The sequence below is a fragment of the Pseudophryne corroboree genome, chromosome 6, assembly GCF_028390025.1.
Source record: "Pseudophryne corroboree isolate aPseCor3 chromosome 6, aPseCor3.hap2, whole genome shotgun sequence".
NCBI classification, from domain to species: domain Eukaryota; kingdom Metazoa; phylum Chordata; class Amphibia; order Anura; family Myobatrachidae; genus Pseudophryne; species Pseudophryne corroboree.
The window spans coordinates 417,660,076-417,686,879 of NC_086449.1; the positions used below are offsets into that span (position 1 = coordinate 417,660,076).

At 43.8% G+C, this 26,804-nt stretch overlaps 1 protein-coding gene across 2 annotated transcripts in view; it reads left to right on the forward strand.

Moving 5' to 3' along the window:
* LOC134932483 (cadherin-related family member 4-like) overlaps window positions 1-26,804 on the forward strand; it is a 298,616-nt gene that overhangs the window by 124,164 nt on the left and 147,648 nt on the right. For both annotated transcript variants that reach the window (XM_063926947.1, XM_063926948.1), the window contains exon 8: window positions 13,095-13,274. In XM_063926947.1, coding sequence (XP_063783017.1) covers window positions 13,095-13,274 — 180 coding nt within the window. The remainder of the gene's footprint in view (window positions 1-13,094; window positions 13,275-26,804) is intronic.

Sequence of the window (26,804 nt, forward strand, 5' to 3'; positions counted from 1 at the left end):
ATCTGATATTAATCTGTGAATTGTGACGTGGGGTAGGACTGGTAAAACTTAGTGTAAGAATTTGCAACCTGCTTTCTGTAAACAGGCTGCTGTTCCCGACTTGCTATAGAATTGATATAGGATAACTTAAATATGAGAAGCAAATGCTCTTTATACAGTAGCTGTTCATGGATGCAGTAGATGGGAGTTGTAGTTTACTGTCATTGCAGAGTGATGTGATGTTCAGCAGGCTGCCATTCTCCCGTCACAAACGCATTTTGAAATGATACTGTACAAAGCCAGAAATATATTCAGATACACATAAGAACCTTCAAATGGTATTTCTGGCTCATGTTACTAAAAACAAGAAGTTTACATTAATTAGGTATATTTTATATCATAGTTCTGATGTCTAGGAGGCCTCATTAGTAGATTGGACTCTCTTGAGAGCAGTTAAGTCACAATTTACCATATAAGAATCCTTACATACTTTACATTTAAGGTGGGAAGAGATGTGCTGCAAAACTTGAATTAAGTCAGCAGTCCAAACCACCTAAATGAATAAGGGGTAAAGGGCGTGATGATGTAACTAGTTTCATTATGCTCTTTGTCCTGCCCAGCTGACGATGCAATTCATTTCATCAAGTCTTTCCCAAGTTTGCAAAGTGGACAAGTATTATACTAAGCCAATGGAATAGAATTATCCACACTAATAAAAATGGAGTATACAGCTAACCATTTACGTATAACTGGCTCCTAGTAAGACAGGAGGTGCTACTCAGATACTCTAAAGTGAACAGAAAACAAACAGAAGAAATTGACACATAAATTTGGGTGCACTGAATTAAAGGGCCCAGTATAATTTGCCGGCGCACGGGATGCTGGAGGTCAGAATACAGTACAACGCAATTCCGACAGGGGGGGAGGAAAGAGTCTCCCACCCTGCACCTATCTGCTACCCCTCCCTTCCCGCAGCCTAACCCTAACCTCCCCCCAGTGGTGCCTAACCCTAGCCCACCCTTGCCAGAGCCTAACCCTACCCTATCCCCCATCCCCGCAGCCTATCCCTAATCACCCCGGGCGGTGCCTAAACCTACACCATCTGAACCCCTAGAAGTTGAGAACAGGCAAGTGTGGCATACAGCTTTGACTCCCTGTACCCAGCCTCAAAACTGAAATCTAGCACTGCTCCCTGCCGCCATTTTGCCCATGAAGCTGGGCATACAGTGCAAATGTTTTAGGCAGGTGAGGGAAAAATGCTGCAAAGTAAGAATTCTTTAAAAAATAGAAGTGCTAATAGTTTACTTTTATCAATTAAAATGCAAAGTGAATGAATAGAAAACTAAATCAAATCAATATTTGGTGTGCCCACTCTTTGCCTTTAAAACAGCACCAGTACTAGGTACACTTGCACACCGTTTTGAAGGAACTCTGCAGGGAGGTCATTTCAAACATCTTGGAGAACTAACCACATATCTTCTGTGGATGGAGGCTTGCTCAAATCCTTCTGTCTCTTCATGTAATCCCAGACAGACTCGGTGATATTGAGATCAGGGCTATCATAGACGGGGAGCAGTAGACACCGCACTTACCGCTCTGCTGTGTGTTGAAGTCCCGGGGCAAGGGCAGGGTCCATCGCAGAGGCTGGCGTCTTCAGCTTGCTGACAGCGGAAGCTCACGCCACTTCTGGTCCGTGGGCGCCGCCATTGCTCCCGGCAGGCACATGATGAGGAAGAACCAATTGCGGGATCCAGAGCGTCACATGACTCTCTCCTCCAATGGGTCCGGAGCGGGAGTTTCAAAGGAAGCGCCGGGCAGAGCCTCTGCGCCTTAATATTGTAGCTCACATGATATGCTCCAGGCTTAGTTTGCCATCTAGGAAGGCTATCCAAGTGTTCCCAGCATGTCTAGTCTCTTAACCAGCCCGGTGCAGACATGCAGGTACCAAGCCCGGTTCTCAGTGTTCCGGTAACCAGCCGGGTTCAGACATATCGGTACCCAACCTTGTTCTCAGTGTTCTGGTATCAAGCCCAGTTCAGACATACTTGTACCCAACCCATCTCTCAGTGCTCCGGTAACCAGTCCAGATCAGGCATACCAGTAACCAGCCTGGTTCAGGCACACCGGTAACCCACCCGGTTCAGACATACCGGTACCCAGCCTGGTACTCAGGGCTCCAGTAACCAGCCTTGTTCAGGCACACCGGTAACCAGCCTGGTTCAGGCCCTCTGGTAACCAGACAGTTCTCAGTACCCGGGTAACCAGCCCGGTTCAGGTACACCGGTACCTAGCCTGGTACTAAGTGCTCTGGTAACCAGCCTGGCTCAGGCACACCAGTAACCAGCCTGGTTCTCAGTTCTCTGGTAAACAGCCCGGTTAAAGCACACCGGTAACCAGCCCAGTTCACAGACATATCGGTAACCAGCCCAGTTCTTAGTGCTCCGATAACCAGCCCAGTACAAGCATACTGTTAACCAGTCTGGTTTACAGTACCAAGTACCATTACCAGCTACTGTGTCCTGATACCAAAATGGGACAAACATATTCACAGCCAGTCCAGTTCTTATATGCCAGTCTCCTGAGGTCATACCTCTGTTGCATGAGGAAGACCTACATCCTCCTGCCACAGTTCCTGCACTCCACCAGTTCCTCTTCCCAACCATCGGAAGACACTCTGGGTACGCAAACACCATCTGGACCCCTAGAAGTTGAGAACAGGCAAGTGTGGCATACAACTTTGACTCCCTGTACCCAGCCTCAAAACTGAAATCTAGCACTGCTCCCTGCCGCCATTTTGCCCATGAAGCTGGGCATACAGTGCAAATGTTTTAGGCAGGTGAGGGAAAAATGCTGCAAAGTAAGAATTCTTTAAAAAATAGAAGTGCTAATAGTTTACTTTTATCAATTAAAATGCAAAGTGAATGAATAGAAGAGAAAACTAAATCAAATCAATATGTGGTGTGCCCACTCTTATTTGAAACAGCACCAGTACTAGGTACACTTGCACACCATTCATTGAAGGGCTAGAGAGTGAAACACTGAGTGTCTGCATGTAACATTGAAGCATGGTGGAGGTTCCTTGCAAGTTTTTAGGCCGCAAGTGTAGTTGGGGATTTGGTCAGGTTTAATGATGTCCTCAATGCTGATAAATACAGGCAGGACCTTATCCATTATGCAATACCATCAGGGAGGTGTCTGATTGGCTCTAAATTTATTCTGCAGCAGGACAACAATCCCAAATATACAACCAATGTCATTAAGAACTATCTTAATGTGATGATATGGCCCCCACAGAGCCCTGATCTCAACATCATCGAGTCTGTCTGGGATTACACGAAGACACAGAAGGATTTTAGCAAGCCTCCTTCCACAGGTTAGTTCTCCAAGATGTTTGGAACAATCTTCCTGCCGAGCTCCTTCAAAAACTGTGTGCAAGTGTACCTAGAAGAGGTACAATTGATAAAAACAAACTATTAACCCATTTGTTTTTGATAGCATTCTTACTTTGCAGCATTTACAGTTTTGAAGGTGCCAGTAATATATATATATTTTTTTTTACATTCATCCCAAAATCAGCACCATTACCTCCCCCTACTTCCGCCCACCAAGTGTGGTGACCGAAAAACCCTTGTCACCCGCGACTGGAAGTCATTGGTGATATGCGTCAAACCAGGCACCTGTGTCAGCTCCAATAACTCTTCCAACTTCCACCCACAACACCAGAAGTAGCGGGAGAAATGCGTCACTCGCTGGACACACGAGGTACTCGCGACCGGAAGTCAGCACAAAATGCGGCTTTGGCCAGGACACAGCTCCAGCAACCAATGGGACACAGGAAAGTAAGATCCCTCCTTCGATGGACTACTGGTCTTTTTTCAACCTCACCAACTATGTTACTTTAGATGATCCTATTAGCATATTACTATAAATACTCTGCAGTATGCATTCCACTGCACCAGTGAACAAGCCTACTAACAGGTGAAACAGCCATTTGGACAAGGGTACCAGGCAGTGCACAGCCTGGATCCATCTCCTGGGTACCTCGTATCATATGCACCCATTTGGGTCTATATTTTATTAAATTATATAGAAATGTTCTTACTGTAAAAGGGACATGTACTTAGGTGATATATGTGTTTGAACAGTGTCCCATCAATGGGCCTGATTCAGACCTGATCACAGCAGCAATTTTTTTTCTCTAATGGGCAAAACCATGTGCAGTGCAGGTGGGGCAGATGTAACATGTGCAGAGAGAGTTAGATTTGGGTGGGGTGTGTTCAAACTGAAATCTAAATTGCAGTGTAAAAATAAAGTAGCCAGTATTTACCCTGCACAGAAACAATATAACCCATCCAAATCTAAATCCTTCTGCACTTGTTATATCTGCCACATCTACAGTGCAACATGGTTTTGCCCATTAGAGAAAGATCTTGCTTCTGCAATCAGGTCTGAATTAGGCCCTATATCTCACTGATTGTGGAATACACACTCTCTCATTCAGCAAATTACTGCCATACTTCACTGGACACATACAATCTCATCTGTTCTTGGACGGTAATCAGTGATAGGCCTGGTCAGTTCTTGGATGGGAGACCTCCTGGGAATATCAGAAAGATTTACCCTCACTCCTCTATTTAAGGTCTTATAAAGCAGTTATTTGATAACCCCACACGACTGCATGTGAATGGGTACCGTACATACAGGCAGTACGCACTCCATGCCTCTTTACTGCATTGCAAATCATGATTGTTATGATGTTACAGTAAGGTAAGTACATTTTTACCCTGATGGGTTTCTTCTCTCTCTTGGATAACACCAGATAAACATTACAATTGAGAGACATCTGGATTCAACAGTATCATAGGTCAAATTAACATAACACCTCACCGAATACCTTACAACAGTCTAAAAATCAGGGAACTCTTTTGAGAACCCAATATGATGATTGTAAGTACCATCCATGACAAATAACATATATGTTCACCTTTGGCTTATTCAAGTCAGAATTTGTGACTGATCTAAGTCAATATTTTGACTGTAAAAATATATAACTTTATCTTTAATGTTTGTGGTAATCTTTGCTTCTATGACATATGATTTTTAACATTGAATAATAAATAAAAGTTAATTTTTATCTGTCTTTCCAATGAGTGCCCCAGCAAAGAGTCTTTCTTTTCTTTCCTTTGTTGTATGAGTTGTTCTAATTCACTGACTCTGGCTGCACCACTAACCAGATAAATAACTGTAACTCACAGCATTATTATCTATTGTCGGTACCAGGACCTTTGTTCTGTTTTGGAGTTATAGGGCCTAATTTAGTAAAGATTGCAAATTCTGATAAGTAGCAGAATTTGAAATCTTTGTGATCGCATGCTGGGGACCGCCCATCACAGAGCAAAGCCACCCAGCATGCTGCCACACCTTTCCCCCCTGACCAAGCAGAAATTGCGATCACAATGCAATCTCAGCTTGATCGCAAAAAATGGGGTAGCCTCCTGTCAGCACAGCCTGGTGCTTCCGCAAGAGGCCCACCGCCATTTTTCTGATCGCCATGGCAGCGTGGGATGTCACGCAGCTGCCCCGATCATGTCCCCCATTCACGCTGCCATGTCCCCATTTTGAAACAGTCTACGCCTAAGAAAATGAGTACGCCAGGCAAAGGCGTTCGCATTTTCTGCAGGACGGGCCCTGCTCATGCGCCAGCATCCTTTTAGTAATTATTGTGGTTGGTGCAGAACTAAAACCCCCTCTGACTATGTCTGCTAGGACCAGAAAGAACTTTGGATGCAGAGCCCACTTGCCTGAGTAGACGTCCAGTTGGCTTAAGAAATCTGCTTCCTAGTTGAGGGATGAACACTGCCAAGATAGCCAGAATATAACTCTGTGTCCAAGTGAGAATGCGCTCCACTTCTCACATTGCGACCTGACTTTGCATGCCTCCCTGACGATTGAGATAGCTACAGTGGTTGCGTTTTCTGACTTAAACTGAACTGGTTGGCCTTGGAGAAGGTCCTGTGACAAAAGAAGCGCTTTGTGCACTGCTGGTAACTTTAGTATGTTTATGGGCCGATGACTTTTGTGGATTATCCAACGTCTCTAAAAGGACCAATGACTTGTCACTGCTTTCTACCCATGGAGGCTAGCATCCGTGGAGAAGAGTATCCAATCTGGAATCCCGTAGGGGCAGACCTTGTCTAGGTGGGACTTTTGTATCCACCAAGAGAGGGAGCGCTGGAGTTCCAGGGATGGCTGAATTGTTTGAGATATGATTAGATGATTCTTCCCATTGCAACATGACCGGATCAGTTGATGGAGAGGTCTGGAGTGGGACCGGGCATACTCCACCATGTCTAAGGTGGACACCATGGACCCCAAGACCTGCTTTGTAAGTGTTAGCCACATATAGGTATATCCAGGGAGGATATAAAGTCCCCAGGCTCCAATGCTAGAATAATGGAGCAAAGGGTTTCCAAATGAAACCTGGACACCCTTGTATACCTGTTGAGTGATTTCAGGCTGCGTATTGGTCAAAAGGAGCTGTTGGGCTTTTGAACCAGAAAATGGTGTAATAAAAGCCTGTTGCAGAGCTAAGACCTTGTTGGGATCTGCTGGGAGACCCATACAAATGGACCACTGAAGAAGTTGCCTCCCGAAAGGGAGAGCATACCCACGGGAGATCACTTCTCGTACCTGAAGCAGTCGGCCTCCCGCCCTGGGATACCCCAGGCGGAGGTCCCTACTGCCAGGCCCAGGACTTGTCATCTGTCTTAGTGGCTGGATGTCTAGCTGCCAAAGTATGCTTAAAGCATGGCTTGTCGGACTTGTAAGAAAAGGTCTGCTTGGGAAATGACAGTCCTTAAGCTTTCCGAGGACGAAAGGAATTAAAAGAGGAAGTCCTAGACTTCAGGGCAGCAGCTGGTGGCAGAAAAGCAGTTTTAGAAGTTGTGACAGTGTCCACAATTTTATCTAGCTCTGACCCACAGTATTAAAGAGCTTTTTTTGAGTCAGAGTCTGGACTCCACGAGCGGAGCCAAGAAACTAGTCTAGCTGGCACAGAGGTTAATGACACTTCAGAAGTGAGTACTCCTGTGTCTAAGGCTGCATCCTCTAAGTATTCTCAATATGGAATATGAGGGCAGTTGTTCCCTGGTGTCATCTGTAGGAAGGCACTCTGCAAGTGCCTCCACCCAGCCCACAATAGCTTTGGCTACCCAGGCCGAAGCCACCGCTGGGCGTGTAATAGTGCCAGCATGCCAGTAAAGTAACTTGAGGAAAACCTATTTTTCTGTCAGCATCATCTTTGAGGGAGGATGCAGTGGAAATAGGTAATGTAGAGCTTCTGACTAGAAGGACTACATTAGCATCCACAGAAGGAGGAATCACCCACTTAGTACATTTGTATGCAGGAAGAGGTTAAAAAGACATACGTCTTTTTGACAGCTGTAACCACTTGTTAGGCATAGTTCAAGCCTCCCACATGAGCTCTGTGAGCTGGTCTGATTGAGGAAATTTTGCTTTAACAACCTCCTGGCATTTAAAAACTGGATTCCTAAGCTTAGTCGCCAGTCTCCTTTTTCCGCCATATTCAGTATGGATTTCACTGCATCTACCGTAGAGTGTTGTTCCTCACAAACAGAGAAAGACTCAAGGTCTGAAATATAAAAATCATCTGCCTCCTGATCAGATAATACCAGTTAATTTGAAGTCTGCGCAGACTGTGGTGATGTTACAGCACGTTTATGCGCTTTGGCAGGTAACTGTTGCCCTGTAGAATTTGCTGAAAACCTACTGAAGTCTGAGCCAAACACTGTACAGAGTTTGAAAAAGTATCCATCCAGGGAGCATGTGTAGAGGGTGTCACTAAAGCCAAAATCAGAATTAAATGTGTGACCCACCCGGGTGCTACCAAAAGGCAGGAGACAAGTATCAAAAACAAGTTATCCAATCTTGTACAGAAATATATTTAAGAAATTATGATAATCAGTTCTTGTTCAAATCTTTGTTTCAGAAAGTCCATATAATTCTGGACCGTACACTCCAAATATCTCCACTCCACATCAAAGGTCACAATGGTCTATGCAAAGAAATGACAGAAATAAAACCCTAATTAAAATATGTCTTAAATAAATCAAATTTGAGAATTGAGAGATGGAAGTTGTAGCACCACTATATCACGCCCAATCTCCTTTCTAAAGTGATCCCTGCTATTGCACATAACGCACCCATAGTAATCAGATTTAGCTGCATAAAGGGTTGGGCGTCTCGCTACCCCTGGGGATAGCAAGTTGAAATGATGAAACCACACTCGTCAGCAGAAACAGAACAGGTGTGGAAAAGGGTGAAAAGAATTGAATACCGCCCTATATGTGAATATGGAAATGATGCTCACATTTGTGCTTATGCTTACATCAACACATTTGTGCACAAGCACATAAAAGTATCTTTAATAAGATGTTTAATAGGCAGATATCACAGTAAGTGCTGTTTGACTGATGCTCACACTTTCTCTTACTTGGGGACAGCTGATACTATGTGCATGTAAAGGTATCTTTTTATCCCAAGCGGCAGAGTCACTTTTTTTTCACAGAACATGAGGACATAGATAGAAACTTCTCATGGTGCAGAAGGTAAAGCATTTTAATATAATAAAAAAAATATTTAAAAACAAACAGTGAGGGGAATAGCCTCACTGTTCGGTATATTGTGGATATTACTGTATGAAGAAATAATGTTATTGTTACTGATAGCTTGAAGCTCTCAGGATCCAACATGCATTTTGTTAAATGTCTGTTCACAGTAAAATAAAAAATACTCATTACCTTCAAGGCATGACACTACAAAGACAAGCCTTTCTATACCAAAGACAAGAACAACCTAATTCCACATATAGAAAAATTTGCATATCAATCAGGCATATTAATATGGCGTCTAATTACTGTTTGTCCCAATTAGGAGTCCATAATAAACCCTTTGATGGTAAATAACAATCCTTACATGGGCAATCAGTAGGTTGCTGTATCTTTACTCCAGAATAACTTGGACCACTATATTGAAAAACAAGAAAAATACAAACAATAGTGTATTGCCTAATCTAAATTAATTTCCACCAGGTGACAGAGATCGGAAAAGTGCCCCTTCCAGATTGTGTATCAGTAAAGTGTTGTGAGATAGGGAGAGACTTTTAGCACCCTAAGGTATTATACACCTAAGTTGTTCTCACATAGGCATTGAGTATATGGATGATGGGCATACTTCTATCTCCACTCATTCACAAGTAGATAGGGAGGTAAACAAAGAAGTCTCCAACAGTGCATTTATCTCAAGAAAATCTCATATTTAATATTAACACAGAAAGTTACAGGTATTATAGAATACAATGTTAACAAACAGATTAGTCACATCGCGGAATGCAGATGGTATGAAGCAGAGCCAAACAACGAGCAGTATAAGCAGGAGATGTGCCTTCAGCCCAAATGTCCTTCTTCCTCTGGAGTTTTCACCGATACAGACACTTTGGGGTAAATTTACTAAGGTGGGAGGTTTTTTTTTGAACTGGTGATGTTGCTCATAGCAACCAGACTCTACTTAACATGTATCTAGCTGCTTCTATAAGACAATAGACAGAATCTGATTGCTATGGGCAACATCACAAGTTCTAAAAAAAACTCCCACCTTAGTAAATTTACTCCTTCCTGTCTGTGATCTGTCAAGGCGTGTCAGTGCGTCACCACTCCAACACGTTTTGATGGACTGGAACTGCCATGTATTTTAGTTTTTGAATCCTTTCTTTGAATCCTATTTCTGGACTTTACTGATGAGGGTTTACACACGCAAAGTCCTAATTGTTGAAAAACAAAAATACATGTACTTAATGAGCGTAAATATATTTCATCTGTTGTGCAAATAAAAAAAAGAAAGTTTCACACAATGGGGTATATTTACTAACATTCGTAATTCTCCCGATTTGGTGGGAGAATAATCACGAATGACATCGAAAGTGTAAAACTGCAACTTTTTGAATTTATTACGACTAATTTACTAAGCTGCCGTATTCTGCATTTTCGGGTTTTCCGATGTCGATGTCATTCGTTTTTTTAGGCAGTGTTTTACGTGAGTGACTTGTAAAACACTGCCGACTTTAATACAATGAATCTCGGCCGGATCTGAGAGATCCATGCTGGGCTTCATTGTGCACTTTGTTTAAAAAAAAAAAAAAGTTTAAATGTTAAAAAAAAATTGCGTGGGGTCCCCCCTCCTAAGGCAAACCAGCCTCGGGCTCTTTGAGCCGATCCTGGTTGCAGAAATATGGGAAAAAAATGGACAGGGGTTCCCCCATATTTAAGCAACCAGCATCGGGCTCTGCGCCTGGTCCTGGTTCCAAAAATATGGGGGACAAAAAGCGTAGGGGTCCCCCGTATTTTTAAAACCAGCACCGGGCTCCACTAGCTGGACAGATAATGCCACAGCCGGGGGTCACTTTTATACCGTGCCCTGCGGCCGTGGCATCAAATATCCAACTAGTCACCACTGGCCGGGGTACCCTGGGGGAGTGGGGACCCCTTCAATCAAGGGGTCCCCCCCCAGCCACCCAAGGGCCAGGGGTGAAGCCCGAGGCTGTCCCCCCCATCCAATGGGCTGCAGATGGGGAGCTGATAGCCTTTTTGTAAAAGTGTAAGATATTGTTTTTAGTAGCAGTACTACAAGGCCCAGCAAGCCTCCCCCACATGCTGGTACTTGGAGAACCACAAGTACCAGCATGCGGCGGAAAAACGGGCCCGCTGGTACCTGTAGTACTACTACTAAAAAAATACCCCAAAAAAGACAATACACACACACCTTGAAAGTAAAGTTTTATTACATCCATCCACACAAACATACATACATACTTACCTTATGTTCACACGAGGGTCGGTCCTCTTCTCCAGTAGAATCCATGGGGTACCTGTTGAATAAATTATACTCACCAGATCCAGGGTACCAGGCTCCTCGGATAATCCTTTTGTAATCCACGTACTTGATTAAAAAAATAAAACGGATACCCGAGCCACGCACTGAAAGGGGACCCATGTTTTCACATGGGTCCCCTTTCCCCGAATGCCAGAAACCCACTCTGACTGATGTCTAAGTGGGTTTCTTCAGCCAATCAGGGAGCGCCACGTTGTAGCACCCTCCTGATCGGCTGTGTGCTCCTGTACTGACTGACAGGCGGCACACGGCAGTGTTACAATGTAGCGCCTATGCGCTCCATTGTAACCAATGGTGGGAACTTTGTGGTCAGCGGTGAGGTCACTTTCGGTCAACCGAAGGAACCTCCACCATGCTTCAATGTTACATGCAGACACTCAGTGTTTCACTCTCTAGCCCTTCAATGAATGGTGTGCAAGTGTACCTAGTACTGGTGCTGTTTCAAATAAGAGTGGGCACACCACATATTGATTTGATTTAGTTTTCTCTTCTATTCATTCACTTTGCATTTTAATTGATAAAAGTAAACTATTAGCACTTCTATTTTTTAAAGAATTCTTACTTTGCAGCATTTTTCCCTCACCTGCCTAAAACATTTGCACTGTATGCCCAGCTTCATGGGCAAAATGGCGGCAGGGAGCAGTGCTAGATTTCAGTTTTGAGGCTGGGTACAGGGAGTCAAAGCTGTATGCCACACTTGCCTGTTCTCAACTTCTAGGGGTCCAGATGGTGTTTGCGTACCCAGAGTGTCTTCCGATGGTTGGGAAGAGGAACTGGTGGAGTGCAGGAACTGTGGCAGGAGGATGTAGGTCTTCCTCATGCAACAGAGGTATGACCTCAGGAGACTGGCATATAAGAACTGGACTGGCTGTGAATATGTTTGTCCCATTTTGGTATCAGGACACAGTAGCTGGTAATGGTACTTGGTACTGTAAACCAGACTGGTTAACAGTATGCTTGTACTGGGCTGGTTATCGGAGCACTAAGAACTGGGCTGGTTACCGATATGTCTGTGAACTGGGCTGGTTACCGGTGTGCTTTAACCGGGCTGTTTATCAGAGAACTGAGAACCAGGCTGGTTACTGGTGTGCCTGAGCCAGGCTGGTTACCAGAGCACTTAGTACCAGGCTAGGTACCGGTGTACCTGAACCGGGCTGGTTACCCGGGTACTGAGAACTGTCTGGTTACCAGAGGGCCTGAACCAGGCTGGTTACCGGTGTGCCTGAACAAGGCTGGTTACTGGAGCCCTGAGTACCAGGCTGGGTACCGGTATGTCTGAACCGGGTGGGTTACCGGTGTGCCTGAACCAGGCTGGTTACTGGTATGCCTGATCTGGACTGTTTACCGGAGCACTGAGAGATGGGTTGGGTACAAGTATGTCTGAACTGGGCTTGATACCAGAACACTGAGAACAAGGTTGGGTACCGATATGTCTGAACCCGGCTGGTTACCGGAACACTGAGAACCGGGCTTGGTACCTGCATGTCTGCACCGGGCTGGTTAAGAGACTAGACATGCTGGGAACACTTGGATAGCCTTCCTAGATGGCAAACTAAGCCTGGAGCATATCATGTGAGCTACAATATTAAGGCGCAGAGGCTTTTTGGAACCAGGACAAGGCGCAGAGCCCGATGCTGGTTGCTTAAATATGGGGGAACCCCTGTCCATTTTTTTTCCCATATTTCTGCAACCAGGATCGGCTCAAAGAGCCCGAGGCTGGTTTGCCTTAGGAGGGGGGACCCCACGCAAATTTTTTTCAACAAATTAACACTTTCCCACCCCTTCCCACTGATATACATGCACGGATCTCATGGATCCGTGCATGCCTATCCAATCACGGCTCAAAAAAGCAGTTCTGTTTTTTTTAGCACTTTTTTACGAGTTGTATTTTTTCACGGCAGTGATTTTTTTTTTTTTTGCTTTGCACTTCTTAGTAAATGACCGAGATTCATAGTTAAACAGCCGCGTTTTGACCGATGGTGTATTCATTCGTATTTTTTTTGTTGGACTTGCAAAAAAATACGAATGGCCTCATCACTGCCGTGATTTCTGCTTAGTAAATTCCCGAGATGACACTTTGAAGAAAAAACGGCATCTCGGTCAAAATCGGGACCTTAGTAAATATACCCCAATGTGTTTTCTTGTTACAGGTACTGGCGCATTAACTCTCAATAAACCACTGGATTATGATGACCCTGATGTTCATAAAGCCTTTACTATCATTATCCTTGCCACTGACGGTGTCCACATAACCCCCTATCCTGTCACTGTTGTTGTATTAGATGAGGACGAGCCTCCAGTATGTGATCCTGCAATTTCTACTGGAACAGGTAAAACCTTTTATTATTAACATGACTTGAGATTGTACATAGTAGGATCAATTGCAGCAGATTACACAATGAATTTAAAGTATTTTGAAATACAGAAATTGTATATGCGAAATTGGGAAGAACTTATAGTATAAAAACGAATATTTGTCTTAAAAACATTATATCAAAAAAACTATGGTAAATAATAGAAAAGTTTCCATAGAATGAGAAGATCATTAGCTTCATCTAACAAATGGATCAAGCAAATATCAGCTGAAAAGATTATTTACAATTAACCATAAAAGAAACCATTTAAAATACATGATAAACATAACATGATGGCAGATTCTCTAATTCTAAATTGCCATCTCACAGACTATTCTGTAAGAAAAGCATTGTGGTAGATTGGTTGCTAGTAATAAAACTAGCACTGGACCTTGGGTCTGATTCATACGTGATCGCTGCTGTGCTGTGTCAGTTACTAACTGCGCATGTGTATGCACCGCAATGCGCATGCACGACGGAACACAACAAAGGGCATTGCCGGTCAGCGACAGGATGGTGCGAAAAATCTGATCGCACAAGCGTTCGCAAGGTGATTGACAGGAGGAAGCCGTTTGAGGGTGGTAACTGACCATTTATTGGGAGTGTCAGGAAAAACGTAGGCGTGCTGTTGTCCGACGTGCATGCGCATTACGTCGCATACACATGCGCAGTTAGTACCTGACAGCCCGCTGTGCGAAAATGCACAGCAGCGATCAGGTATGAATCAAGCCCAAGGTCCAGTGCTAGTTTTATTACTAGCAATCACAGCAGCGATCAGCCGACAGCATTCTTAGCCCTGCGATCGCCTCTGCCTGATTGACAGGCAGAGGCAGTCGCTGGGCAGGAGGAGGCGGGCCGTTGGCTCTTGGCCACCGTTTAGGGGGCGCGGTCCGGGCAATGCAGGTGTGCACAGACCGTTGGGGGGTGGACCACGGTGGCTGCGTGACATCACATGCAGCCGCTGCAACCCGGGCAGCGATGAGTAGCTCCCTGCCAGCGCTCAGGAGCAGCGCTGGCTGGGAGCTACTTCTAGAGTACAAACGCATCGCTGCTGTACTCAAGTGCGTGCAATGCAAACGCTGCACATGCACAGTTGTTGGATAAACGGCCAGATTGCGATTCACAAATTTTGCAATCCTTACTGAATGAGATCCACTGTCCGCATATACCAGAAGCAAAATATATGCATTCTGGCACACTGTATAAGCAGAATTTCTGGTTTGTATGAGTTGCATGTGCATATAAGAGACATTCCATTCTTGACCCAATCCCTAATAATGCTGATACTTAAATCTATTTGAAACTAGTTTATAATGATGTGGACAATTTTTTTGATAATAACAAAACATTTGATAATTTATCTACAGATGTGCAGAGCGCATTAAAAGATCTTAGGGTGGGTATGAAAATTGTGATTCACCCCACCAACAAATGTATAAAGGAGTATGATGTGTAGGTTAGAAGGCTGCTTTCTGATCACATTACATATAGGCAGAGCCGGCCCCAGGTATAGGCAAACTAGGCAATTGCCGAGGACATTTGGTATGCCTAGGGGCACAGGCAGCTTCTGCTGATTAAAATGATATGCAACATGCCTATATTCTGTGTGTAGCATTTCGTATGCAGATACAGCCACATTCACACACAGTATACAGGCATGCCGCATATAATTTTAATCAGCAGAAGCTGCTTGTGCATTCTAGTCATACAGTATAGCATTTTCATCAAAAATAGGAACCCGGCGTTAGCAGAGCTGCCAGCAGTCTCACGCCATGCATCTCCTGCTGCATGGTGTATTGAGGCAAGATGTATGAGGACACATCTGTATCCAAGCATAGGCAGAGATCACAGTGTTAGCGGTCATGTGAGTGCTGTGTGTGTGTGTGTGTGTGTGTGTGTGTGTGTGTGTGTGTGTGTGCGCGCGTTGGTTGTGAAATAGTGTTCGGCATATGTTTAAGGGGCATTATGCGAGTATATAAATGCATTAATAATGTGCGGCAAATGTGTAAGGGGCACTATGTGTGTAATTATGTGTATAAGGGCATTAATAATATGTAACATATGTGTAAGGGGCACTATGTGTGTCATTATGAGTACTAATACTGTGCGGCATATGTGTAAGGGACATTATGTGTGTCATTATGTGTATAAGATCATTAATAATTTGCGGCATACGTGTAAGGGACATTATGTGTTTAAGGGCATTAATAAAGGTTGGCATTATATGTAAGGTGCATTATGTTTATAAGGACAATAATGTATGTCATATGTGTAAGGGGCATTACTGAGGTATTATGTGTATAAATGCTATACTAATGTGTTTCATTATGTGTATAAGGTACTCTACTGTGTGGCATAACATATAGAAAGGGCAATACTTTGTGCTCTAATGTGAATAAAGGGCAATATGGCGTGGTATAATGTGAATAAGGAGCAATTCAGTGTGATGTAATGTGAATAAGGGGCACTACTGTGAGGAGTAACGTGTATAAGGTAAAGTGGTACTATTGTGTGATGTAACATGAATTAGGGACACTATCACATGATAAATTGGGAATAGTTGCAGTACTGTGTGACGTAATTTGAATTGTGGGTACTATTGTATAGTTATGCCCCTGGCCAGCAAAAACACACCTTTTTGGGCTGTGCGCCGAATGTGCACACTGTTCCTATTTACAATATAGGGGATGGGCGCACCAAAATGAGGACTGCTATGGGGGAGGGGTGATGGTGCTGGGAAAGGGGTGCAGGGTCAGAGGTGGAACTAGCGATGGTGCTAGGGGGCACCAGCCAAAATCTTGCCTAGGGTATCATATTGGTTAGGGCCTGCTCTGCATATAGGGCCTGATTCTGAGTCGCACATAGGCCCTCATTCCGAGTTGTTCGCTCGTTCTTTTTCATCGCATCGCAGTGAAAATCCGCTTAGTACGCATGCGCAAAGTTCGCACTGCGACTGCGCCAAGTAACTTTACTATGAAGAAAGTATTTTTACTCACGGCTTTTTCTTCGCTCCGGCGATCGTAATGTGATTGACAGGAAATGGGTGTTACTGGGCGGAAACACGGCGTTTTAGGGGCGTGTGGCTGAAAACGCTACCGTTTCCGGAAAAAACGCAGGAGTGGCTGGAGAAACGGTGGGAGTGCCTGGGCGAACGCTGGGTGTGTTTGTGACGTCAACCAGGAACGACAAGCACTGAACTGATCGCACAGGCAGAGTAAGTCTGGAGCTCCTCTGAAACTGCGAAGTAGTTTGTAATAGCAATATTGCGAATACATCGGTCGCAATTTTAAGAAGCTAAGATTCACTCCCAGTAGGCGGCGGCTTAGCGTGAGCAACTCTGCTAAATTCGCCTTGCGACCGACCAACTCGGAATGAGGGCCATAGTTCCAATGTTTGTGGAGTTAAGTGATTTGTTTACTACTGCGCATGTACAATGGTCGCTAACAACTCATTTGGTGTATGCTTTTCACTATGTGCACACAAAGGCGCAGTTGTAATTGAGAAGCATGATGTTCCTAGCAGTGCTTGTGTTTGTGTTCCTAGCAGTGACTGGGAGGTAGCTATTCAGATGCACAAAAATGATCCATCTTATAGGCATATTATGGGAGTGTCACAGGCATGTTGTTCAAGTGGTTGCAAACACAGAAGCTTAATTGCTTACATTGGAGGCCATACACAGATGAGAAATCTACACCTACTGTAGCGCTGCTGCAAATTTTGATGGTGCGACCGTTTGTGGCACAGTAAGCAGTATTGGGGCATCTCAGTCCTTGCACATTCAGACACACGCTTGTACACCAGGGGAAGGGCTGATGTGAACATTAGCATCCATGTACTAAGCCTTGGAGAGAGATAAAGTGGACAGAAATAAAGTACCAGCCAATCAGCTCTTAATTGCCATATTCCAGGCTGGGTTTAAAAAATGACAGGAGCTGATTGGCTGGTACTTTATTTCTGTCTCTCTCCAAGGCTTAGTACATAGACCCCAGAGTCACAGACACAATTATGACAAAAGACACTAAAGTAGTCACAGCAGGCCATAGATGGGTAGGATGACCCTACAATAGTGTTAAAGAAAACTGGATGCTGAAATTTTTTGGACCTTTAAGGCTACATGGGTTGATAAGATCACTTATAAGGTGTTTTTTTTTGTTACAGGAGACTATCCAGTTTGTCCACTGATTACACATTACCAAATATGAACAAGTTGCTAGAGACCCCCATGTTGCCCTGTTTTGTCGGCCACGTATCCATATTACAACTAGAGATGTGCACTTGAAATTTTTCGGGTTTTGTGTTTTGGTTTTGGGTTCGGTTCCGCGGCCGTGTTTTGGGTTCGACCGCGTTTTGGCAAAACCTCACCGAATTTTTTTTGTCGGATTCTGGTGTGTTTTGGATTCGGGTGTTTTTTTCAAAAAACACTAAAAAACAGCTTAAATCATAGAATTTGGGGGTCATTTTGATCCCAAAGTACTATTAACCTCAAAAACCATAATTTCCACTCATTTTCAGTCTATTCTGAACACCTCACACCTCACAATATTATTTTTAGTCCTAAAATTTGCACCGAGGTCGCTGGATGACTAAGCTAAGCGACCCTAGTGGCCGACACAAACACCTGGCCCATCTAGGAGTGGCACTGCAGTGTCACGCAGGATGGCCCTTCCAAAAAACACTCCCCAAACAGCACATGACGCAAAGAAAAAAAGAGGCACAATGAGGTAGCTGTGTGAGTAAGATAAGCGACCCTAGTGGCCGACACAAACACCTGGCCCATCTAGGAGTGGCACTGCAGTGTCACGCAGGATGGCCCTTCCAAAAAACACTCCCCAAACAGCACATGACGCAAAGAAAAAAAGAGGCGCAATGAGGTAGCTGTGTGAGTAAGATAAGCGACCCTAGTGGCCGACACAAACACCTGGCCCATCTAGGAGTGGCACTGCAGTGTCACGCAGGATGGCCCTTCCAAAAAACACTCCCCAAACAGCACATGACGCAAAGAAAAAAAGAGGCGCAATGAGGTAGCTGTGTGAGTAAGATAAGCGACCCTAGTGGCCGACACAAACACCTGGCCCATCTAGGAGTGGCACTGCAGTGTCACGCAGGATGGCCCTTCCAAAAAACACTTTTCATTTTTCTAGCGAGAGGCTGAGTGCTTCCATCCTCATGTTAAGCTGAACCACTAGCCATGAACATAGGCCAGGGCCTCAGCCGTTCTTTGCCACTCCGTGTGGTAAATGGCATATTGGCAAGTTTACGCTTCTCCTCCGACAATTTTATTTTAGATTTTTGAGTCCTTTTTTTACTGATATTTGGTGTTTTGGATTTTACATGCTCTGTACTATGACATTGGGCATCGGCCTTGGCAGACGACGTTGCTGGCATTTCATCGTCTCGGCCATGACTAGTGGCAGCAGCTTCAGCACGAGGTGGAAGTCGATCTTGATCTTTCCCTATTTTTGGAACCTCAACATTTTTGTTCTCCATATTTTAATAGGCACAACTAAAAGGCACCTCAGGTAAACAATGGAGATGGATGGATACTAGTATACTTATGGATGGACGAGCGACTGCCGACACAGAGGTAGCTACAGCCGTGGACTACCGTACTGTGTCTGCTGCTAATATAGACTGGATGATAATGAGATAAAATTAAAATATATATATATATATCACACTAGTACTGCAACCGGACAGGTATATATTATGTAATGACGGACCTGCTGGACACTGTCTGTCAGCACTGCAGACTCCTAAAGTAAGCTACTAGTATCAAGAAGATAGAAAAAAAAAACCACGGGTAGGTGGTATACAATTATGGATGGACGAGCGACTGCCGACACAGAGGTAGCTACAGCCGTGGACTACCGTACTGTGTCTGCTGCTAATATAGACTGGATGATAATGAGATAAAATTAAAAAATATATATATATCACACTAGTACTGCAGCCGGACAGGTATATATTATGTAATGACGGACCTGCTGGACACTGTCTGTCAGCACTGCAGACTCCTAAAGTAAGCTACTAGTATCAAGAAGATAGAAAAAAAAAACCACGGGTAGGTGGTATACAATTATGGATGGACGAGCGACTGCCGACACAGAGGTAGCTACAGCCGTGGACTACCATACTGTGTCTGCTGCTAATATAGACTGGATGATAATGAGATAAAATTAAAATATATATATATATCACACTAGTACTGCAGCCGGACAGGTATATATTATGTAATGACGGACCTGCTGGACATTGTCTGTCAGACTCAGCACTGCAGACTCCTAAAGTAAGCTACTAGTATCAAGAAGATAGAAAAAAAAAAAACCACGGGTAGGTGGTATACAATTATGGATGGACGAGCGACTGCCGACACAGAGGTAGCTACAGCCGTGGACTACAGTACTGTGTCTGCTGCTAATATAGACTGGATGATAATGAGATAAAATTAAAATATATATATATATCACACTAGTACTGCAGCCGGACAGGTATATATTATGTAATGACGGACCTGCTGGACACTGTCTGTCAGACTCAGCACTGCAGACTCCTAAAGTAAGCTACTAGTATCAAGAAGATAGAAAAAAAAAAAAACCACGGGTAGGTGGTATACAATTATGGATGGACGAGCGACTGCCGACACAGAGGTAGCTACAGCCGTGGACTACCGTACTGTGTCTGCTGCTATATAGACTGGATGATAATGAGATAAAATTAAAATATATATATATATCACACTAGTACTGCAGCCGGACAGGTATATATTATGTAATGACGAACCTGCTGGACACTGTCTGTCAGACTCAGCACTGCAGACTCCTAAAGTAAGCTACTAGTATCAAGAAGATAGAAAAAAAAAAAAAACACGGGTAGGTGGTATACAATTATGGATGGACGAGCGACTGCCGACACAGAGGTAGCTACAGCCATGGACTACCGTACTGTGTCTGCTGCTAATATAGACTGGATGATAATGAGATAAAATTAAAATATATATATATATATCACACTAGTACTGCAGCCGGACAGGTATATATTATGTAATGACGGACCTGCTGGACACTGTCTGTCAGACTCAGCACTGCAGACTCCTAAAGTAAGCTACTAGTATCAAGAAGATAGAAAAAAAAAAACCACGGGTAGGTGGTATACAATTATGGATGGACGAGCGACTGCCGACACAGAGGTAGCTACAGCCGTGGACTACCGTACTGTGTCTGCTGCTAATATAGACTGGATGATAATGAGATAAAATTAAAATATATATATATATCACACTAGTACTGCAGCCGGACAGGTATATATTATGTAATGACGGACCTGCTGGACACTGTCTGTCAGACTCAGCACTGCAGACTCCTAAAGTAAGCTACTAGTATCAAGAAGATAGAAAAAAAAAACCACGGGTAGGTGGTATACAATTATGGATGGACGAGCGACTGCCGACACAGAGGTAGCTACAGCCGTGGACTACCGTACTGTGTCTGCTGCTAATATAGACTGGATGATAATGAGATAAAATTAAAATATATATATATATCACACTAGTACTGCAGCCGGACAGGTATATATTATGTAATGACGGACCTGCTGTACATTGTCTGTCAGACTCAGCACTGCAGACTCCTAAAGTAAGCTACTAGTATCAAGAAGATAGAAAAAAAAAAACCACGGGTAGGTGGTATACAATTATGGATGGACGAGCGACTGCCGACACAGAGGTAGCTACAGCCGTGGACTACAGTACTGTGTCTGCTGCTAATATAGACTGGATGATAATGAGATAAAATTAAAATATATATATATATCACACTAGTACTGCAGCCGGACAGGTATATATTATGTAATGACGGACCTGCTGGACACTGTCTGTCAGACTCAGCACTGCAGACTCCTAAAGTAAGCTACTAGTATCAAGAAGATAGAAAAAAAAAAACCACGGGTAGGTGGTATACAATTATGGATGGACGAGCGACTGCCGACACAGAGGTAGCTACAGCCGTGGACTACCGTACTGTGTCTGCTGCTAATATAGACTGGATGATAATGAGATAAAATTAAAATATATATATATATCACACTAGTACTGCAGACGGACAGGTATATATTATGTAATGACGAACCTGCTGGACACTGTCTGTCAGACTCAGCACTGCAGACTCCTAAAGTAAGCTACTAGTATCAAGAAGATAGAAAAAAAAAAAAACACGGGTAGGTGGTATACAATTATGGATGGACGAGCGACTGCCGACACAGAGGTAGCTACAGCCGTGGACTACCGTACTGTGTCTGCTGCTAATATAGACTGGATGATAATGAGATAAAATTAAAATATATATATATATATCACACTAGTACTGCAGCCGGACAGGTATATATTATGTAATGACGGACCTGCTGGACACTGTCTGTCAGACTCAGCACTGCAGACTCCTAAAGTAAGCTACTAGTATCAAGAAGATAGAAAAAAAAAAAACCACGGGTAGGTGGTATACAATTATGGATGGACGAGCGACTGCCGACACAGAGGTAGCTACAGCCGTGGACTACCGTACTGTGTCTGCTGCTAATATAGACTGGATGATAATGAGATAAAATTAAAATATATATATATATCACACTAGTACTGCAGCCGGACAGGTATATATTATGTAATGACGGACCTGCTGGACACTGTCTGTCAGACTCAGCACTGCAGACTCCTAAAGTAAGCTACTAGTATCAAGAAGATAGAAAAAAAAAAACCACGGGTAGGTGGTATACAATTATGGATGGACGAGCGACTGCCGACACAGAGGTAGCTACAGCCGTGGACTACCGTACTGTGTCTGCTGCTAATATAGACTGGATGATAATGAGATTAAATTAAAATATATATATATATATATCACACTAGTACTGCAGCCGGACAGGTATATATTATGTAATGACGGACCTGCTGGACACTGTCTGCAGAATGCGTTTATAAAAACACCACACGACGAGTGTTTAACTTTTTCAGGCAGACAATCACAATATACTGGTGGTCAGCAGACAATCACAATACTGGTGGTCAGTGGTCACTGGTCAGTCACACTGGCAGTGGCACTCTGGCAGCAAAAGTGTGCACTGTACTTAAAATATGTACTCCTGCTATAACTGCTCCCCAGTCTCCCCCACAATTAAGCTGTGTGAGCAGTGAGCACTCAGCAGTCAGATAATGATATACAGTATATGATGCAGCACACTGGGCTGAGCACAGATATGGTATGTGTGACTGTGTCACACTGTGTATCGTTTTTTTTCAGGCAGAGAACGGATTAATTAAACTGGTGGCACTGGTCACTGGTCACACTATCAGCAGCAAGTAGTACTCTTCCTATATGCTCCCCAAAATTTGTGTCTCTCTCTAGTACTCTAGTCACTCTAAACGGAGAGGACGCCAGCCACGTCCTCTCCCTATCAATCTCAATGCACGTGTGAAAATGGCGGCGACGCGCGGCTCCTTATATAGAATCCGAGTCTCGCGATAGAATCCGAGCCTCGCGAGAATCCGACAGCGGGATGATGACGTTCGGGCGCGCTCGGGTTAACCGAGCAAGGCGGGAAGATCCGAGTCGCTCGGCCCCCTGTAAAAAAACCTGAAGTTCGGGCGGGTTCGGATTCCGAGAAACCGAACCCGCTCATCTCTAATTACAACCATACGTTCAGTATTTAAATTTATATTTATTTATTAAGTTTCTTCTATAGCACAGCAAAACTTGGTAAAAACAGACAGACATAGAGGTAGGAAGGTCCTGCTCACAAGCTTACAATCTATAGGGCAATAGGCATTGATACACAAGGATGGATGATACCTGTTGCATAATGGTCCACCAGATTGCTAGGTTCTTAATGGGTTATATGATATGATCACCCAGCAATGTTGGCCAAGGGTAAGGAGAGTGTGAAGGTAAAGAAAGACAAAATATGTGAGGTTATGTGTGGACTGTACAGAGTGTATATAATTAGATAGGGAAGCATTTAAGGTTATGTGGGTGGATGCATAATTTGATAAGTTTGTCTGAAGAGGTTCGTTTTCAGGGAACGCTTGAAAGTTTTGAGACTAGGGGGGTAATTCTGAGTTGATCGCAGCAGGAACTTTGTTAGCAGTTGGGCAAAACCATGTGCACTGCAGGGGAGGCAGATATAACATGTGCAGAGAGAGTTAGATTTGGGTGAGTTATTTTGTTTCTGTGCAGGGTAAATACTGGCTGCTTTCTTTTTACACTGCAATTTAGATTGCAGATTGAACACACCACACCCAAATCTAACTCTCTCTGCACATGTTATATCTGCCTCCCCTGCAGTGCACATGGTTTTGCCCAACTGCTAACAAAGTTCCTGCTACGATCAACTCAGAATTACCCCCTAGAAGTGAGTCTTATTGTGCATGGGAGGGCATTCCACAGAGTTGGTGCAGCCCGGAATAAAATCCTGTTATTTTGAGTGGGAGCAAGTAATGCGTGTGGATAAGAGATGCAGATCTTGTGCAGAGCGGAGAGGTTGGGTAGGGAGATATTTTGAGATGAGTGAAGAGATGTATGTTGGTGCAGTTTGGTTAATAGCCTTGTATGTTAGTAAAATTATTTTATATTTAATATGGTAGAATACCGGCAACCAATCAAAGGACTGGCAGAGGGGATGCGCAAACAATGATCGTCTAGTGAGTAAATTCAGTCTTGCAGCTTTATTCAAAATGGATTGTAGTGCTTCAACTCTCCCTGAGAGGTGGCGGTGTGGTTAGATCAATATGCACCGGGTGCCCGCCAGCTTGCTCCGGATTAACACCCCATAATTGTTAATTGTCATTGCTTCTACTATGCCCTGGTTGCGCAAGTATTTGACCAGGGATACACTGTGCTCTGGTGGTATAGGTCTACGGTTAGCACCTCACCCATAGATATACGTTAGGGCTATTGTGCCGGGGGAATTGGTTTGGGTTACAAGTATGTTATTGTTCGGGGAGGTATACGGGGAGGGGGGTTGTTGGGGATTGTTTTTCCTTTTTGCTGTTTTTCTTTTTTGTTTGGTTTGTTGTTTTTCATATATATGCACCACCATTTTTTTTATTGTTTGTGTATTGGTGTATCTGCATTGTATTTTTTCTCTGTGTGTGCTGTTGGTGCTGCCTTGCTGGAGTCTGACCCCACTGCGTATTGGTAATTGCTGATGGTTTGGTTTTGCACTCTGTGATATTTTCTATTGCCTGCGCTTCCATTTGTTCTTTGGGTTTAGATGTCTCTGTCCTGCTGGGGAATTCTCTGCATTGTTCTATGCTGCTGCTACTTTTACTGATAGTTTTGGGTGCCTCTTTCTTTTTCATAATGAGATTCTTCATACCTTTTTCTCTTATTTCTTGGTTATTTTTGTTTTCCTATACCTATACAGTGATAAATATATTATGCCGGAGTTAACATTTTTAGCCTGGAATGTCTGAGGTATTAATAACAAAGTTAAACGTTCTCTCATTTTGCAAATGGTTAAGAAATTGTTTTTGTAGCTTTCTTGTGAATTTAAAGTGCCATGGGTGACATCTAAGTCTACGTGGAGTGTGATGGGTAGATGGTGCCACTTTATTGAGTGCTGTTTCTAGAGTCTGGTTCAGGTGTGATACAGCAGTCTCAGAAGAGGTGAATGTAGAAATTGGTGAGAATAGTTGTTACAGAGAGGTGGATAGTTGTTGAAAAGTATAGAGGAAAGCATGCAGGTGATAAGGTTGTGAGCTGAGATTGGGAAAAGAGCGTTAGTGATTTCAGATTTGTATTCTGGTGATTTGTATTCTGGTGATACAAGATCAAGGCAGTGGCTCTCCTTATGACATCCTTGGGTTGGTTGATGCATCAAACACTGAAAACAGTGAAGTACTGGACAGTGTAGAAATTACCCATAGCAATTATTAGCTCTGAGGTAGCATTTACAAGTGCATTCTATAACATGATAATGCTAGTATAACAGTTTCCATGCTAATAACATTTGTGGTTGTAGAAATTCAATGAAATTCTTTCAAAAGTCTTGTAAGCTGCGTGCCACTATATGTTAGTGTTTCCTTAGTGTTTCCTTACCAGTTGGTTAGATCACCCACTTTGCGTATACTGCATACCCACCCCCCCTTACAAAAAATATTTTAGTCAGACATTTTGGCGTTGGTATTCCGACAGCCGGGATCCCGACTGTCGGCCAATTAACTGCATCACTTTCATACAATTAGAGCAAGCCTGCCCAATTTATATCTAGGTTCAAATAAAAAAAATATATATTATGCAGTGCATTATGTGTAAACATTATTAATCTTTGTTTTCTAATTTTCTTGCAACATCTACACATATAACATATAGCATTTTAAGTACAGTTTTAAACATATTTGTAACATATTTTCCAATGTTTTGCTGCAGGTGTTCTAGGTTGGGAGGAGTGATATGGGGGCAGTGGGCTGGTTGGGGAGGGGAACACTGGTCTAGCAGGGTGTGAGACATTGAGATGGGGGGTCAGTGAGCAGGTGGGGCCACTGGACTGGATGGGGTGATTTCAGGGCCAGCCAAGCCAAACATTTTTGGTACACAAATATAGATTTTGACGCCCCTCCCCAATTTAAAATAGGGTTAGTACATTACAGTAGTGTCCGTCAGTCACATTACACCACACAGTAGTACCCCTTATATATGTTATAGCCCCTTACACACATTGCACCACAGTAAGGTGGGAGGGAGGAATTGCCCAGCTGAAAACCATGGATTCGGTACACAGCACACACATCAGTGGCCTATTTATACATGATAACATCATATGTGTAGGGTGACTGCTAGCATACTGCAAACCAGGCACACATGGGGATGGCTCACTGGAGGGCTGCATGCATTCATGCCCTCAATACTGACCATCTGCAATGAGAGAGAGACAGGGACAGCAGGGGCCACGGTAGCAGCAGGTGGGAAGTGTGTGGCTTCCTGTTACCAGGCACAGGGGAGCAGCCCAGCCTCGATATGGATGCTTTGTACCTGGTCAAGTGCTCGGTCTCTCCCCCTAGCCTGCCCTCCAGCTCTCAGACGGCCCCAGGGGCTGGTATGTGGGCAGATTCGAGATTCCGTACTGATCATAGGCGTGCACAGCAAATTTTATTAGGGGGAGGACCACAGGAAGAGCGTGAATAGCACCACCCAGGGGCTTGTCTATCACTATTTTAAATTTTCTAAGTAAAATCACATGGCTTAATCTAGTTTCTCCCTAGTTCCTAATAATAAAGTAGATTTAAAACAACCCAGAGAAATAAAATGAAACATAATGGTGCGACCACCGGCCAGTACTAACTGTCCACTATGGCATAACCCCGAGTCCTAGCTGACGCTACTTCCTATCACTGCTTACAGTTCCCCAACCTATACCTGGCCCAGTGGTGGTATTAGAGAGTGGTGGGTCTAGGTGCATATGCATCCGCCACCCCCCACCCACACACACACACACACACACTCCTCACCCCTTGCACCCCCA